Source organism: Hyla sarda, chromosome 5 (assembly GCF_029499605.1).
Source record: "Hyla sarda isolate aHylSar1 chromosome 5, aHylSar1.hap1, whole genome shotgun sequence".
NCBI lineage: Eukaryota > Metazoa > Chordata > Amphibia > Anura > Hylidae > Hyla > Hyla sarda.
In genome coordinates, this window is record NC_079193.1 from 36,223,430 (window position 1) to 36,242,194 (window position 18,765).

The following is an 18,765-nucleotide window of genomic DNA, read 5'->3' on the forward strand; positions in this document are numbered from 1 at the left end:
TGTTGACCACCGCACGAAGCAGCGGCCGACACGCCCCCTCCATACACTGCTATGGGAGAGTCGGAAATTGCCGAAGGCAGCGCTTTGGCTCTCCCATAGCAGTAAATGGAGGGCGCGTGTCAGCCGCCGCCTCGTGCGGTGGTCGACACGCGCTCTCTATGCAGAGAGCCGCAGCCCCGTACGGGAGATCGTGGGGGGCCCCAGCGGTCGGACCCCCCGTGATCTGAAACTTATCCCCTATCCTTAGGATAGGGGATAAAATTTTCAATCCCGTAGTTCTTCTTTAATATTAGTAATAATGATAAAATATTATTAATGATAAACTTTATTCAATAATCTCGAAAATAATGCATAACAGTACTTACGTGCTTCTTGGTGTTTTTTTATTGTTGTTATTTTTATTATTAATATTAATAATAATAATAAAAATACATAACAATATTATTACTATTAGTAATAATGAAAATACTATTAATGATAATAAACGTTATACAATAATCTAGAAAATAATGCATAACAGTACTTACGTGCTTCTCGGTGGTTTCTTCAGTATTCTTGTAGATATAAGGTTGATGTGGTCACTAGTTAGGTAGTAAAGTCTCTACACACTAACAAAACTCACAATACATACAATGGACATGGTAATACTTGCGACATAATGCATGGAAATTTCATAGTGGTTGTTGAAGTGTATAACGTATGATGCTGTGCGTTATGGTAAACAATAACTGTGTATCTGAAGGAGCTCACTTGTGCTCTACTGACCATTGCTATGTTGTCTATCATTTTAATAATTTAGAGTGTGCCTGTCGCTTTAAAAAAAAACTTTTCACATGTCCTAGACACATGCCAAAAGTTTTGGTCTATCAGGGTCTGAGTTTTCAGATCCAGACTGATCGCTAGAATGAACAGGCAGAGAACTGAGCAGCTGAGCCACATAACTGAGGCAATCCCATAGACATTATATACAGTGCATTGTAAGTTTGTCCAAGCCCAATCTTCTCCCGGCTCGTTCTATTGATTGGTTGGGGTCTGAACACTTGGACTCCGACCAATCACAACTTTTGATCCCATTTAAAAACTGTCATGTAGATGGAGTTGCTACAGTGCGATTTACAACTATGGTCAGCGGTCCTGCTACACAGCCCTTGTGGAAAAAACGATGAGCTTCAGGTACTATTGGAGTTGCTTGTAAATTTTTGTGGAAAAAAGTAGCATTTCCTACTACTGTATTTAATAATGGTGTGTGCCAAACATTTGCCAAAGTTTACCTATTTTTCTGGTCACTTTCTGCTAATTTTTCTTAAAGGGGTTCTCCGCTGCTCAGCATTTGGAACAAACTGTTCCAAACACTGGACCTGGCGCTGGGAGCTTGTGATGTCATAGCCGCTCCCATAGACTTGCATTGAGGGGGCGGGCGTGATGTCATGAGGGGCGGGGCTATGATGTCACGAGGTCCCGGCACGCCAAGTATGTTGCAGTCGGAAGTGGGTGGTCACAAATCCAGCACACTCCAGCACCGCAGGGCACCGCAGAGCACTCAGCATATGCAGCACACTCCAGCACCGCAGGGCACCACAGAGCACTCAGCATATGCAGCACACTCCAGCACCGCAGGGCACCGCAGAGCACTCAGCAGATATATGTCCTGGCTCTACTGTAGATGTTACGTTTTCTAAAAACTTCTAGGTCAGAATAGATAAATAGATAGATAAATATGAGATTTCTAGATATGAGATGGATAGATAGATAGATAATCTGCATTTGAACCTGACACACATTCACACGTTGTCTCACATACAATATCTTCACATACCAACACTACAAACACTTTACACCCACACCGCCATGGTCCCCACACTTTTATAGGGATAACACCTGGACATACATTACTGATCTGCTCTTGGGTCTTTTTGAGTCTCTGTAGCTCCGGCGTGTCTGTGACAATGCTGAAGCCTCGTCCTTTACTTTCTTCAAAGTCTTTCTTATATTTTACCTACAACATAAATATTTATATAGGTTATACATTTTGCCCTGAGTGAATTTACATGTCTCTATCATGCAATCTACAGGAAAATAGCAAGAAATATTTATTCCTTAACTTAAAGGAAATCTGTCATCAGCATCACCCGCACTAAGCCTGTTAGCCTTCTACAAGTGCGCATGCGTGGGTTAACGCTAGCATAAACCCGCGCATGCACACTTTGTAAAAACTTTAGATCACAGGAAACTTTACATCAATGGCCGGCCGAGTCCTGCTTCCGAGTCCCGAGTCCCGCTGACGTAACTGAGCCCCAAGCCTGTGATTGACAGGTAAGTAAATATAAAGATTTCTAAACATCCACTGCTCGGTTTTTAATAAAGTACATAGCGTTTTAATCAGCATCACCCGCACTACAAGCCTGTGTTAAAAAGGCTTAGTGCGGGTGATGCTGATGACAGATTTCCTTTAAAGGGGTACTCTGCTGGAAAACATTATTTTTTATACCTACTGGTGCCAGAAAGTTAAACAGATTTGTAAATTACTTCTATTAAAAAATATTTACCCTTCCAGTATTTATCAGCTGGTTTGTGCTCCATAGGAAGTTTGTTTCTTTTTGAATTTCTTTTCTGTCTGACCACAGTGCTCTCTGCTGACACCTCTGTCCATTTTAGGAACTGTCCAGAGTAGGAGCAAATCCCCATAGCAAACCTCTCCTGCTCTGGACAGAGGTGTCAGCAGAGAGCACTGTGGTCAGACAGAAAAGAAATTCAAGAAGAAAAGAACTTCCTCTGGAGCATACAGCAGCTGATAAGTACTGGAAGGATTAAGATTTTTTAATAGAAGTAATTTACAAGTCTGATGCAACATGAGGAAGAATATGAGGCAGCTCACCATGTTAGTAGGAAAACAGGCAGTTTTATTCTTCAGTTGTGGGATTCAGTGGCAGGCAATATACAAATACAAACAAGCAATGTACGTTTCGCACGGGTCGTGCTTCTTCCGGCTCATACATGTGACGTAAACAGTCCTCTATTCGTCAGTGAAGGGGTGGCATTGATAACCCCACCAACGACCCTGCCCCTATATCTCAACTGGTATCACGTGACATACAAATCAATCATGTGCTCCGTTGCCGTGGACACGGGCTGGACGTGACGCCGACACAACAACAACCATTCTGGAAACTGATTTGTCGCAGCCTCCCCTCGTCTCACAGGTCAGAAACGGCACTAAATAAGAGCGCAGAAAAAAACGAGAATGAGTACGTGTGACTTGTGAAACAAATACATAATTAAAATGATTATGAAAAACAATGGAATACTCTTTATTTATAGACACATGCTCATATCTGTCTTCTCATTCAAACCTGCAGGTCCCATTGCGTCCATCTTTAAGATCCTTTTAGTCTCACATTGTAAAAGGAGTTTTTTTCTCTATCCCCTCCATTTGACGAATACTTAAAGGGGTACTCCGCTGCTCAGCATTTGGAACATACTGTTCCAAACGCTGGAGCCAGGAGCTCGTGATGTCATAGACCACACCCTCTCATGATATCACTCTCCCGCCCCCTCAATGCCAGTCTATCGGAGGGGGCGTGGCATCCACACGCCCCCTCCCATAGACTTGCATTGAGGGGGTGGGGTGTGACATCACGAGGGGGCGGGGCTATGACATCACGAGCTCCTGGCGCCGGTTCCAGCGTTCGGAACAGTTTGTTCCAATGGCTGAGCAGCGGATTACCCCTTAAACTATTTCTAGGCCTGCAAATTTAAAGGGTTTATCCTGGAAAAAAAACTTTTTTTTATAGATCAACTGGCTCCAGAAAGGTAAACAGATTTGTAAATTACTTCTATTAAAAAATCTTAATCCTTTCAGTACTTATGAGCTGCTGAAGTTGAGTTGTTCTTTTCTGTCTAAGTGCTCTCTGATTACACCTGTCTCGGGAACTGTCCAGAGTAGAAGCAAATCCCCATAGCAAACCTATTCTACTCTGTGCAGTTCCTGAGACAAGCAGAGATGTCAGCAGAGAGCACTCTTTCCAGACAGAGAAGAACAACTCAACTTCAATAGCTGATAATTATTGGAAGGATTAAGGTCCATCCACCATATTAAGGAAGAGCAGAACAATGATTTGTTAGTCCTTAAAGGGGTATTCCAGGAAAAAAAATATTTTTAAGATCAACTGGCTCCAGAAAGTTAAACATATTTGTAAATTACTTCTATTAAAAAATCTTAATCCTTCCAGAACTTATTAGCTGCTGAATGCTACAGAGGAAATTCCTTTCTTTTTGGAACACTGATGACATCACGAGCACAGTGCTCTCTGCTGTTCATTTTAGCAACCGTGCATAGCAGATGTATGCTAAGGGTAGTATGGTGGCTCAGTGGTTAGCACTGCTGCCTTGCAGCGCTGGGGTCTTGGGTTCAAATCCCACTAAGGACAACAATAAATAAAGAGTTATTATTATTATAATGACGTCAGCAAAGAGCACTGTGCACGTGATGTCATCAGAGAGAATTCCAAAAAGAAAAGAATTTCCTCTGTAGTGTAAACACTACAGAGAAAATTCTTTTCTTTTTGGAATTCTCTCTGATGACATCACGTGCACAGTGCTCTTTGCTGACGTCATAAGTACAGGAAGGATTAAGATTTTTTTTAATAGAAGTAATTTACAAATCTGTTTAACTTTCTGGCACCAGTTGATTTAAAAGAAAAAAGGTTTTCACCGGAGTACCCCTTTAAGTATCCGTCAAATGGAGGGGATAGAGAAAAACTCCTTTTACAATGTGACTAAAAGGATCTTAAAGATGGACGCAATGGGACCTGCAGGTTTGAATGAGAAGACAGATATGAGCATGTTTCTATAAATAAAGAGTATTCCATTGTTTTTAATAGTCATTTTAATTATGTATTTGTTTCACAAGTCACACGTACTCATTCTCGTTTTTTTCTGCGCTCTTTTTTAGTGCCGTTACAGACCTGTGAGGCCAGCTTGTTGTGGAGACAAGGGGAGGCTACGACAAATCAGTTTCCAGAATGGTTGTTGCTGTGTCGGCGTCACGTCCAGCCCGTGTCGATGGCGACGGAGCACATGATTGATTTGTATGTCACCTGATACCACTTGAGATATAGGGGCAGGGTCGTTGGTGTGGTTATCAATGCCACCCCTTCACTGACGTCACATGCATAGCGCAGTTAAATAGAGGACTGTTTATGTCACATGTATGAGCCGGAAGAAGCACGACCTGTGCGAAACGGACGTTGCTCGTTTGTGTTTGTATGTTGCCTGCACGTTCACTGTATCCCATGATTGAAGTATAAAACTGCCTGTTTTGCTACTTACGTGGTGAGCTGACGCATGTTCTTCCTCATGTTGCATCATACATCTTGGATCTTTTGCTATTTGTACTGAAGCACCACCACGTAGCAGGCTACATTGAGAGACTGTGCAGTACCTTGGGTGGATTGGAGGGTAACAAAGGGAGTGAGCATGTGCAGGTATCCCAGCAGTACCAGCTGTATTCTATATTGTGTTGTACTTTACAAGTCTGTTTAACTTTCTGGCACCAGTTGATTAATAAAAACATGTTTACCAGGGGAGTACCCCTTTAATGGGGATGCCCAAATTGGTATGCCGTTCTTTGAAGGAAGCAATCTTTGCGATCCAGTGGTTACCTGCATATCTCATCACCTCTTTTTTTAGGAATAACAAAATGGTGGATTTGGCCTCCCTGAAGTCTTGTCATAGGTCATACGACTCAGCCGCTGGCTGGAATATGTGAGCCCCATTAATTGCCCCTATTTCTTCCATAGGCCAGGCCCCATCTCCTTGCATCCCTGCCTTCTTACACCCCGCCATTGTCCAGCAGGCCTCTTTGACCTCTCTGCTGGTGTGGCCTGGAATGGAAAATGGAAAAGTACTTTGCCTTCATCTTTCGTAAGAAGAAACCACCTGATCCTGCCACCAATGAGGCCTTAGTCTCACACATTCAAGTGACACTTCTACAGATAGTTCATCTTGGAGACTGTTGCTCGAAAGTATTATCCCAACATGATGTCCATAGGCCCCTAACAGAATTTGAGAAACTGCTACCTTGATTGACAGACAAGCCTTGTTCTCTCTCTAACTTGTACTTCCTGCTCAACAATTCTCCAAATACCAAGTATGGAGCACTCCTTTCTTGGATGTCGGCTGTCTCATTCATTTTGAAATATGGCCATAGATTTTCCAGGTGTGTCTTGGTGACCAGTTGGTACAAGACTCCAGAGTGGTTCTTCACCTATAAATTGTTGCCCTCGAACCACTGCTGGAGGTACAACTCACATGTAGGTTCATACTTCCACATATTGTGGGCATGCCCCCTAACTAGTATACCTCCTAGCTGCGGCAAAGTCCCTTATTCCACCTAAATGAAAATACTCTGAACCCCCCTCCCCCATCATAGTGGATTGGATAGCTAAAGTTAACCAAATCTGCTGATTCAAGGAACAAACTAGTGGTTCTAGCATAACATATGATGCCTATCTAAAATTATGGTCACCTTTTAGGACCTTGCAGCATTATTCCTCTCCACCAGCTCCCGATCCCGTTTCCTCTCAGCTACTACTGTATCTCAATACAATGTACCTTCTTATAAACCTCCCTCCCCATCCCCCCCCTCCCCCCCATATTACCCACTGATTCCCCTACCAGGTTCAGTTGTTCATAGTATCAGATATCTGTATCGCTCTATCAATTGACGCTGTTGACTCCTTTAAGCATTTATTCACGTTACTATGTGCTGATACTTTTACCTACCTTGGTATTTGTTTTCCATGCCCCTCCCTCCTCTTTCTTCCTTGTTTCCATAATGTTAGTATCCATTCTGTTTTGATTGTTTCTAGTCTACCTGTTCACTGTACACTCTTGGTGGCCTTTTTCACTATGTCTTGTGCCAGAGCAGCTTGCTCTGTTTTATTCTAAGCAGTCAATGACAGACAAACTGTTTCTACTTCAATGAAAAAGATATTTGAAAGACCTCAGGTCAAGCCCCTGAATTAATTCAGACTCCAGACAAGACCCCTAAAAAATCAGACATCCAACAAGGCCTCTTTAAAGGGGTACTCTGGAGGAAAAAATGCCTGTATTTGCTCCACGTCTTAGCTGTACTTGTAGTCTAGGATTTTAGTTTTGTGACATCACTAACGTGACCTTTTTAACTATGTATATATATATGGGTTTTACTGCACTTTTCCTATATGCAAGTTAGAGAGAGTGGCACCCTCTGTAGCCGTGCACCCCTCCCTATTCACAAGAGGTTTTTTAAATTGATAGCGGATCCAGCATGTCACCCAATCAGAGGCTATATACCCAGCAGAGGTGAGTGGAATAAGTGTTAGGGTCCCATCCAAAATTAGCCCACCTCCGCGTGGTGGATGGGGGGACACGTTTTGATCAAAATGTGCGCTAAGAGCCTCCATTTTTTGACCAAGAGTGCTGCTGCAACCTTCCTTTTTGTATACTTTTTTCTATATGCCATGACTAAGAATCTAGTGTGATTCGAAACACATCTGAGTTTTATGGTTGTACTGTTCTTGTTGTGATCCAATAAAGAAGTTCCTGTTTTGCACCTAGTCCGACTGCTGGGGTATTGTAGTCCTCCCATTCCCCGTATTACCCTGGTTGCCCATCTTTGAACCCTCTCCAGCTCCACTATATCTTTCTTGTACACTGGTGCCCAGTACTGTACACAGTATTCTATGTGTGGTCTGACTAGTGATTTGTACAGCAGTAGAATTATTTCCTTGTCATGGGCATCTATGCCCCTATTGATGGACCCCATGATTTTATTTGCCTTTGCAGCAGCTGCCCGACACTGGTCACTACAGCTAAATCTACTGTTAACTAAGACTCCTAAGTCCTTTTCCACGTCAGTCGTCCCAAGTGTTCTCCCATTTAATACATAATCCCGCCCGGATTTTTCTTCCCCATGTGCATTACCTTACATTTATCAGTGTTGAACCTCATCTGCCACTTCCCAGCCCAAACCTCCAACCTATCCAGATCAATTTGTAACAGTGCACTGTCCTCTATTGTGTTTACCGCTTTACAGAGTTTAGTATCATCTGCAAAGATTGCTACTTTACTATTAATGAATATATTAAATAGAACAGGGCCCAAGACTGACCCCTGTGGTCCCCACTAGTAACAGTCACCCAATCAGAATAAGTACCATTAATAACCACCCTCTGTTTCCTATCACTGAGCAGTTACTTACCCAATTGCACACATTCTCCCCCAGCCAAATCCTTCTCCTTTTATGCACCATCCTTTTATGTGGCACCGTATCAAATGCTTTGGAAAAATCAAGATATGTGGACTCCGTTTGGGCATGGAACGCTGCCGCTCAGTCCGTGCACAGGTGTGGGAATTGTGGAGTGTGTAGCTGTGTGCTCTCCCCTTGTCTGGAGGAAAAAATGTTTTTAAATCAACTGGTGGCAGAAAGTTATACACATTTGTAAATTACTTCTATATAAAAATATATATTCTTCCAATACTTATAAGCTGCTGTATGCTCCAGAGGAAGTTGTGTAGCTCTTTTTAGTCTGACCACAGTGCTCTCTGCTGACACCTCTGTCCATGTCAGGAACTGTTCAGAACTGGAGAGGTTTGCTATGGGGATTTGCTCCTACTCTGGACAGTTCCTAATAGACAGGTGTCAGCAGAGAGCACTGTGTCAAGAACTACACAACTTCCTCTGGAGCATTCAGCAGCTGTTAATATTTTTATATAGATATTATTTACAAATCTGCACAACTTTTTGGCACCAGTTGATTTAATTATTATTTTTTTATCTCCAGAGTCAACTGGTGCCAGAAAGTTAAACAGATTAGTAAAGGACTTCTAAAGGATCTCAATCCTTCCAGTATTTATTAGCTGCTGAATACTGCAGAGGAAATTATTTTCTTTTTGGAACACAGAGCTCTCTGCTGACATCAGGAGCACAGTGCTCTCTGCTGACACCTCTGTCCATTTTAAGAACTGTCCAGAGTAGGAGAAAATCCCCATAGCAAACATATGCTGCTCTGGACAGTTCCTAAAATGGACAGAGATGTCAGCAGGGAGCACTGTGGTCATGATGTCAGCAGAGAGCTCTGTGTTCCAAAAAGAAAACAATTTCTTCTGTAGTATGCAGCAGCTAATAAGTACTGGCAGGATTAAGTTTTTTTAATAGAAGTAATTTACAAATCTGTTTAACTTTCTGGCACCAGTTGATTAAAAAAAAAAAAAGTTTTCCACAGGAATACCCCTTTAAGCCTCAGACCAGATCACTAAGTTAATACAGAACCTAGATGAACAGACCCCTAAATGAACTCATGTCCCAAACCAGACCCCTATTTGTCTTCCTCTTCTTTAATTGGTGCGCTAAAGGCATGCATATGGTTATATTATGCATGGGCAGCCTATGGACTACTAGACAGGATGTACAGTAACTCTGAATCCGTACAGGTAAAGTTCACACAGCCGTCGAGCTCCAACCCGTTCTGGGTCTGTTTGGCTCTTTTTTTCTTGCACCAAATGGACCCTGAACAGGTTGGAGCACAACTAACACTCCCAGGTCCCAAAGGATCACATTGACTCGAATGGGATTCTTCAGGGATTCGGCATTTTACAAAAGTTGAGCAAAGAAAAACATTTTCTCCACTCAACTCCTGTCCATCCGCCGGACTGGCTGACAGCGCTCCCTTTAGCGGTGCATGCCGTCAGTGTGAACATGCCCTAAGTCATATATTGTATATTGTGTACAATGCTACTCACAACATTTAGGTAAATTATAAATGTGAATTTAAAAATGGTGAGAAAATGGAGACACAGGTTTGCCAATCTACCGTTACTAAGTTAATTAAAAAATTTTTAAACATTTATGAAAAAATTCTAGTAGAAATGATTTTCTTTTTTGCATGAAATCACATTATACTGCCAGTTGTGATATGAAAAAGGAAGCGTCGCAGGAGGTAAAATTCATCCTGGGATAAGCTTCGCTTTGATGGAGATCATGTGAAGCTGTAAATGCATTGTGTATGCAGCCTGAATTTTTAATAACTCTAAATATATAGTATACGTGGCAAGCATAACATTGTCAGGCTGAGCCTGAGTCACCGCTATTGTCAAACACAGGCCGCTTTCCTTCCAAGTCATAATGCATTGCGCTTCAACACATATGTTCTGGGTTATGTCACTATAAAGCAGAGATATGGCAACTTTAAGGTTTTTCCATGATTTCCATAAGTTTTCCAACTCCAAGAAGGAGCCGGCTGTAGTGCCGAAGCCCATTCGCTGCAGCACCTAACACCATCACGGCCATACCCATGTGGCCGTGTCAGGTACTGCATGTTTTGCATTCATTTGTAAAAAAAAAAATAAAGGGATACTCTGGTGGAAAACATATTTTGTTTTGGTCTTTATAAGTCAACTGGTGCCAGAAAGTTAAACAGATTTGTAAATGACTTCTCTTAAAAAAATCTTTACCCTTCCAGTACTTTTTAGCAGCTGTATGCTACCGAGGAGATTCTGTCCTTTTTTTTTTTTCATTTCTTTTTTTGTCTTGTCCACAGTGCTCTCTGCTGACACCTCTGTCCGTGTCAGGAACTGTCCAGAGCAGCATAGGTTTTCTATGGGGAATTTCTCCTGCTCTAGACAGTTCCTGATATGGGTATCAGGTGTCAGCAGAGAGCACTGTGGACAAGACAAAAAAAGAAATAAAAAAATAACTGAATTTCCTGCTAAAAAGTACAGGAAGGGTAACGATTTTTTTTAATAGAAGTGATTTATAAATCTGTTTAACTTTCTGGCACCAGTTCATAAAAAAAATTAAATAAAGTTTTCCACCGGAGTACCCCTTTAATAAATAAGTAAATAAAAACTACAGACACTGCAAAATAAATAAATTTAAAATAAATAAATATTAAAAAACTACACTGCAAAAATATATAAATACATTTAAAAAAAAATACAGACACTGTGAAATACATAAATAAATATTTAAAAAAATAAATAAATACAGACACTGCAAAATTAATTAAAATAAATAAATAATAAAAAAAAACTACACTGCAAAAATAAATCAATAAATAATAGAAAAAGAAAAAAAAACAAGCCTAGAACTAGAAAGATTTATGGTGTGAACAGTTATGGCACCTTCACCTATAATCTTTTAGTTTATATGAACTCTTACAGTGCAAGTTTTCTTCCTGGCCTTCCCAAAATAATATTTGGTTTATTTTAATTATACGATCTATTTTTGGCTTCCCTGCCCAAGGTAAATGACATTAGCACTCCTGAACTTTTCAGAATGGTAAATATAATATTTTCTATTCCGAAGCTTATAAAAAACAAAAGTATGCTGTCACCGGAAAGGAAGGGTGGCATTTCCTAAGCTATTTTTGCAGTCTAAAGGGCGAGTCTGAATTACTTCATTTCTGCACCAATAATTACATAGAGGAGTGTTTCCCAACCAGGGTGCCTGAAGCTGTTGCAAAACTACAACTCCCAACATGCCCGGAATGCTGGGAATTGTAGTTTTGCAACAGCTTCAGGCACCCTGGTTGGGAAACACTGCTAAGAGTTGTAGTTTTGCAACAGCTGGGGGCGCCCTGGTTGCATTTTGATATATATATATGTGTGTATACAGTGACCCCTCGACCTACGATGGCCCCATCATACGATAATTTCAACATGCGATGGCCTCTCAGAGGCCATCGCATGTTGAAGGCAGCATCAACATACGATGCTTTTGTATGTCGGGGCCATCGCATAAACGGCTATCCGGCAGCGCAGACTGCTTCAGCTGCCACCGGATAGCCGTTTACGGTGCTCCATGAGCTCCGGTGACGATCACTTACCTGTCCTCGGGGCTCCGGCGCGTCCTCTTTGGGATCCTCTGCATCCTCGGCGTTCTCCATCGTCATCATCACGTCGCTGCGCACGCCGTCCCGTCATCCAATAGGAGCGGCGTGCGTAGCGACGTGATGGCGGCAACGGAAAGCGCGGTTGCCGGGGAAGCAGAGGCCTTGCCGGAATGTCGGGGACACCCTGGGGACGCGGCGACAGCGATGGACGGCGACATCCCGGACAGCGGTGTCGAGCGATGACGGTCCAGAGCGGCGGGGACAGGTGATCACAACTCCCTCTAACAGTGGTCTACAACCTTAGGACCTCCAGATGTTGCAAAACTACAACACCCAGCATGCTGGGTGTTGTAGTTTTGCAACATCTGGAGGTTTGCAGGTTGTAGACCACTGTCCTATACTTTACATTGCACGGATCCCTCAACATATGATGGTTTCAACAAACGATGGTCCGTATGGAACGGATTACCATCGTATGTTGAGGGACCACTGTATATATATGAATTTAGTATTACTTGTCATTTATTGAATGAAATCTCTCATCTTTCTATGCTTAGCAGTCCAGTGGGGGGACCATAGCTATCTATGTATTTTATATCATACAGGGAGCGATGTCAATCATTGTTTAGGACCGCCCACAAGAGCAGGGATTTTGATCACTTAATGACAAGTTATATGAAATCTATTCCAAAGATACATACACAGTCCTGGCATGCTGGGACTTGTAGTTTTGCAACAGCTGGAGGCACACATGGCTGTCCAGGCATGCTGGGAGTTGTAGTTTTGCAACAGCTGGAGACACACATGGCTGTCCGGGCATGCTAGGAGTTGTAGTTTTGCAACAGCTGGAGGTACACTGGTTGGGAAACACTGCTACAAGGTGACCTACGTTATCTATTTAGTTATATATATATATATATATATATATATATATATATATATATATATATAAAAATATATATATATAAATATATAGATGGATATATATGTGTGTGTGTGTATTTAATTACCTGACTCTGATTTTCGCTCTGTTGTTTCAGTCGAAGGTTTTCTGGAGTATCTGCCACAGTGGTAAAGGACTGTTTAGGATAGTGTCTATAAAGTGAAAAAAAGAGAAATAGTCAATGATATATCACACGGATATCACAATTTCTAAGACAATGAAAAATGGGAAGAAGAGTTGGATTCTGCTAGGAAATCCCTGTTTGGTTTGCAAGTACCCTTTCAGCTTTGCTTCCACTTTTTGGTGTGTGTTTTCTTTTATTTATTTTTTTGTGTTTTTTTTTTTTTTCAAAAAAAGGCCCAAAAAACACCACAAATGCCACAAATTTTTAAAGAAAGATCACAGCAGCCAGATGGGAACTGAAAGTCAATAGGAAGTTATGAAACGTCAAACCCATTTGGCATTTTTTTTAAATCATTTTTGCAATTTTTCGGCAGTTTTGGGCTCAGAGTCAAGTTTCCAAAATCGCAGCATGTTTAGACTATGGCGTCTTTGAGTTTTTTTTTTATTTTTTTATTTTTTACCAAATCTTACAATTTCTCTTTCATAAATGTCTATAGGAGCAAAAAAATAAAAAAAAAAATGCCACCTGGGTTAAATGGGCACTGTCAGATACAAAAACTTTTGATATGTTGTAAAGCATGTATAACCAATAGGTTTTTCAATTGCTTTCATTAGAAAATTTTCAGTATTTGATACTGAAAAATCCAGTCAAACAACTTCCCCCCCCCCCTGCCTGCTTGGACACATACTAGTCCTGCTGTGTCCATGAGTCATCACCTATGTCATGGACACACTTCCTTGATTGACAGCTGTGAGCGCAGGGCTCAGAGCTGGAGGAAAAATCCTCCCACTGTCAGCTTGTGTCCCACTACTGTCAGTGAGGACAAGCTGGGAGTTGTAGTTTGCTAATGCTAGGGGAGATGTGAGCAGACAGCATACTGAGGGAGGGGGCGGAGACCTGCACAGTGAGGCCACACCCCCTCCTTTTGAGAGGAATTCAGACTAGTGAGCTAAATTAAAAGTGTAATAAAAAAAAAAAATAAAGGTGCTAGACACATAAAAATTTAATGTACATGGTCAGGATTAGGTACTGAGTGATATATTAAAAAAAGATATATTTTTGTTGGATCTGACGGGTACGCTTTAAGCATTGGCGTTTTTTCTCTGACATTTTTTTCCCATTTCTTTAATAAAAAAATCTTAAGTCACATGATGAAAGAATCACATGTCTTGTCATGAAAAAACACCAAAGATAAAAAAAAATAAAAACAAGACTAAAACCCACTATTTAAAAAAAATAAAAAAACTCCACAAAAACTGCATCTTTTTATGTGATACTTTTTTCAGAGAAAAAAACACCAGATAACAAGAGCAAACCTAGCCTTAGGGTATATTCACACGTCCACATAGTGCCCTGCACATATTTGATTCTGGCGATTTGAAGTTGCAGATTTCAATGGAAATTAAATGACTGAACACAGCTTCAAAATCTGCAGCTTCAAATATGCATAGGATACTGAATATGTGAATACACCCTCCGGGTCTATTCACACATGCAGTATCCTGCATGTATTTGATGCGCAGGATTTGAAGCTGCAGATGTTATGTTGCAGATTTAAATGTAAACTAAATGACTGAACACAGTTTCAAATCTGCAGCTTCAAATCGTGCGCATCAAATATACTGAATGTGTGAATTCACCCCTAGTGGGTAGTTACACGTACAGTATCCTGCGCATGTTTGATGTGCAGGATTTTGAAGCTGCATATTTGAAACAATATAAAGACCAACAACAAGAATCAAGAATGTAAAATAGCTAATTTTATTTAAATATATCAAAATTAGACATACACTTAAATTGACATGAAAGATTAAAAGCAAGGCACGGCAGTAGCAGATACAGAAAAGTGGAGCAGGAATAGATAGCAGCAATACATGGATGAGAGGGCATAAAAAAACATCCATAGGATAGATAGCAGCAAGTGACTCCATAGTAATATGAATCCCAAAGCAGTATGACAAAGGATGATACAATGGTAGAGGAGATGCTGCTGCCTATGAATAATATGGAAAACAAACAGCTACAGATACAAGACCAAGCTGAAGACATACAAATATCCTGCCACCTACCAGCTCCTACCCCAACGTACATTTCGCATTGTGCTTCGTCAGGGGGCACGCCCCCTGACGAAGCACAATGCGAAATGTACGTTGGGGTAGGAGCTAATCAAACAGCTACAGATACAAGACGAAGCTGAAGACATAGAGATATCCTGCCATGTGTGCTGCCACCTACCAGTTCCTACCCCAACGTACGTTTCACATTGTGCTTTGTCAGGGGGCATTGTGCTTTGACAGGGGGCAATGCCAAACGTATGTTGGGGTAGGAGCTAAACAAACAGCTACTGATACAAGACCAAGCTGAAGACATACAAATATCCTGCCATGTATGCTGCCACATACCAGCTCCTACCCCAACGTACATTTCGCATTGTGCTTCATCAGGGGGCACGTCCCCTGACCAAGCACAACACGAAACATAATGCTACCCCTGCGCAAATAATACCGACCAAACAACATCATCATCATGGGCATATAATACTGCTGTATAATAGCCTAATACCAGCACCATACCGGTAACACAGACAAAAGTCAGTCTACAGCCATTTTCACACGGTGGAATTTCCGTGCAGAATTCCGCTGAAGAATTCAGAATTATGAAATTAAAGCACATTGAGGGAGATTTATCAAAACCAGTGTAGAGGAAAAGTTAACCAGTTGCCCATAGCAACCAATCAGATCGCTTCTTTCATTTTTTAAAAGAAGCGATCTGATTGGTTGCTATGGGCAACTGGTTAACTTTTCCTCCGCACAGGTCCTGATGAATCTCCCCCATTATGTTTAATGGGATTCACACGGAAGTTCTGAATTCCGCAAAATTTTAAGTCCCATCATTAAATTTTGTAGAACTGCAGGCTGAACTGAAAACAATGGGACTCTGCTGCGACGGAATTTCCAAGCGAAATATTTCTGCCGAATTCCACTGTGTGAATGAGGCCTAAGAGAACTATGTTAATATTGCCACAATGTGCCAAAATATAGGAGCCAAAACAATGCTATGCCATATAGTGCCCACATAATGCTACCATATAGTACCTAAGTCAGTCATTTCCAAACAATGTGGCCACAGCCAAAGGCTGTCTGAAAATGCTGGGAGTTGTAGTTTTGCAACAGCTGGAGGCGCCCTGGTTGAGAAACACTGGTCTAGAACATCATTATAAGCTGCTCACATATTGCTACACGTAAGATATCATACTGTATACACAGAGGTTACATAATTTTAAGACATCATTGGCTACGTCCAGGCAGAGATCACATAGTCCTATGACATATTCAGAAGGTGTTTAAATGGAGACATATTGCATACAAAAAAATCATATGTTATTCCATCTACAGCTTTTTTTCTATAAAGCTACATGTGTACAGTATACAGGAAAAAAAAAATCACTTAGATATTGTTACATTTGTGAAGTCATAACGTTCAGAAAGATGTCGCATACTATGATGTCACAATCATCAGGAGATGCCTAGTGATGTCCTATCATACCGAGAGATGCCATGCGCAATCATAATCATAGGCTTCATATATTTTGCTGCATATCAGATATCATAACATCCATGTTTATGGTACCCAAATTCTATGAAATAATTATTGTTAGGATTCGGCAGTTGGATGTGGATCCTCTGTGTCAGCGAGGGATTGGCGTGGACCGTGCTGGTGGACCGGTTCTAGGGATGCTACTGGTTTTCACCAGAGCCCGCCGCAAAGCGGGATGGTCTTGCTGCGGCGGTAGCAACCAGGTCGTATCCACCGGCAACGGCTCAACCTCGCTGACTGCTGGAAGGCGTGGGACAGAAGGACTAGACAGAGGCAAGGTCAGACGTAGCAGAAGGTCGGGGCAGGTGGCAAGGTTCGTAGTCAAAGAGGATAGCAGGAGATCAGGTAACACAGGCTTGGACAACACTAAACGCTTTCACTGGCACAAGGCAACAAGATCCGGCAAGGAAGTGCAGGGGAAGTGAGGTAATATGGACAGGGAGCAGGTGGAAGCTAATTAGGCTGATTGGGCCAGGCACCAATCACTGGTGCACTGGCCCTTTAAATCTTAGAGAGCTGGCGCGCGTGCGCCCTAAGGAGCGGAGCCGCGCGCGCCAGGACGTGACAGCCGGGGACCGGGACAGGTGAGTGACTTGGGGTGCGATTCGCGAGCGGGCGCGCCCCGCTATGCAAATCGTATCCCTGCCGGCAATGTCAGTTCAGCGCTCCCGGTCAGCGGGTCTGACCGGGGCGGTGCAGAGAGAGGAACGCCGCGAGTGCTCCGGGGAGGAGCAGGGACCCGGAGCGCTCGGCGTAACAATTATTATGACGTTTTAGGAGCTCAGGAACCAGTTTGTCTGACAGGTTTTGGTCACGTGGACTTAAGGATGCATTCACACCACGTTTCTTTCATACGGTGATATGGGGCAAAAATTAGCCGACCGGAGTCACCATCTGACTAATTCAAATGAATGAGAAGCGGGCCGGGTCCGGCCTGCATCTCATTCATTGAGATAGTGACTCCGGTCGGCTTATTTTTGTCCCGTATTCGGTTTTGTGGCCGGACTGAAAACTGTAGCATCCCACAGTTTTCAGTCCGACCACTATCTGACTCCAGTCGGCTTATTCAAATGAATGAGATGCGGGCCGGGTCTATGTGATCTATAAATAAGGTACACGTGACCGAAACGCGTCAGATTTCACTCACTGTTACATATGCGATGCCCTAACATCCCGAGAAATGGCACACACAATGACATCATAAATATCGGCTGATATCACTTCATTACATCCAAGCTAAGGTCTCCAAATTCTATCACGATTATCATAACATTATAAGAGGTCTGAAACCAGTTTGTCTGACAGGTTTCGGTCACATGGACCTTTGTCATAGGTCTATGGGATCTATGATTAAGGTCCACGTGACCGAAATCCGTCAGATTTTACTCAATCTCACTCCAGCGTGTGAATATCATTTTAATGTCTTTGGTAGCCGATAGTCCATTCAAGGTGAGAGCTGTTTTTCTTGTACCTGTGTGCATTTGGTTTTTATTAAAAGGATTGTGTCATCTTCATCCTAAAGTTGCATTTGCTCCATTCATTTGTTGTGATTACATATACACATAGCTATGGTTGTCCAACCGACAGAGGCGTAACTTGTAGCTTCTGGGCCCCATTGCAGTATCTGCAACAGGGCCCCTGTCACGATGCCGGCTGGCAGGTAGTGGATCCTCTGTGCCAGAGAGGGATTGGCGTGGACCGTGCTAGAGGATCGGTTCTAAGTCACTACTGGTTTTCACCAGAGCCCGCCGCAAAGCGGGATGGTCTTGCTGCGGCGGTAGTGACCAGGTCGTATCCCCTAGCAACGGCTCAACCTCTCTGGCTGCTGAAGATAGGCGCGGTACAAGGGAGTAGACAGAAGCAAGGTCGGACGTAGCAGAAGGTCGGGGCAGGCAGCAAGGATCGTAGTCAGGGGCAACGGCAGAAGGTCTGGAATCACAGGCAAGGAACACACAAGGAACGCTTTCACTGGCACTAGGGCAACAAGATCCGGCGAGGGAGTGAAGGGGAAGTGAGGTGATATAGGGAAGTGCACAGGTGTAAACACTAATTGGAACCACTGCACCAATCAGCGGTGCAGTGGCCCTTTAAATCGCAAAGACCCGGCGCGCGCGCGCCCTAGGGAGCGGGGCCGCGCGCGCCGGGACAGAACTGACGGGGAGCGGGTAAGGTACGGGAGCCGGGGTGCGCATCGCGAGCGGGCGCTACCCGCATCGCGAATCGCATCC

The 18,765-nt window shown here is 42.7% G+C and overlaps 1 protein-coding gene across 2 annotated transcripts in view; it reads right to left on the minus strand.

Annotated features, from left to right (window-relative positions):
- LOC130273067 (LIM zinc-binding domain-containing Nebulette) overlaps nt 1-18,765 on the minus strand; it is a 271,910-nt gene that overhangs the window by 125,558 nt on the left and 127,587 nt on the right. For both annotated transcript variants that reach the window (XM_056519259.1, XM_056519260.1), the window contains exons 3-4: nt 12,884-12,968; nt 1,889-1,996 (exon numbers count right to left, since the gene is read on the minus strand). In XM_056519259.1, coding sequence (XP_056375234.1) covers nt 1,889-1,996; nt 12,884-12,968 — 193 coding nt within the window. The remainder of the gene's footprint in view (nt 1-1,888; nt 1,997-12,883; nt 12,969-18,765) is intronic.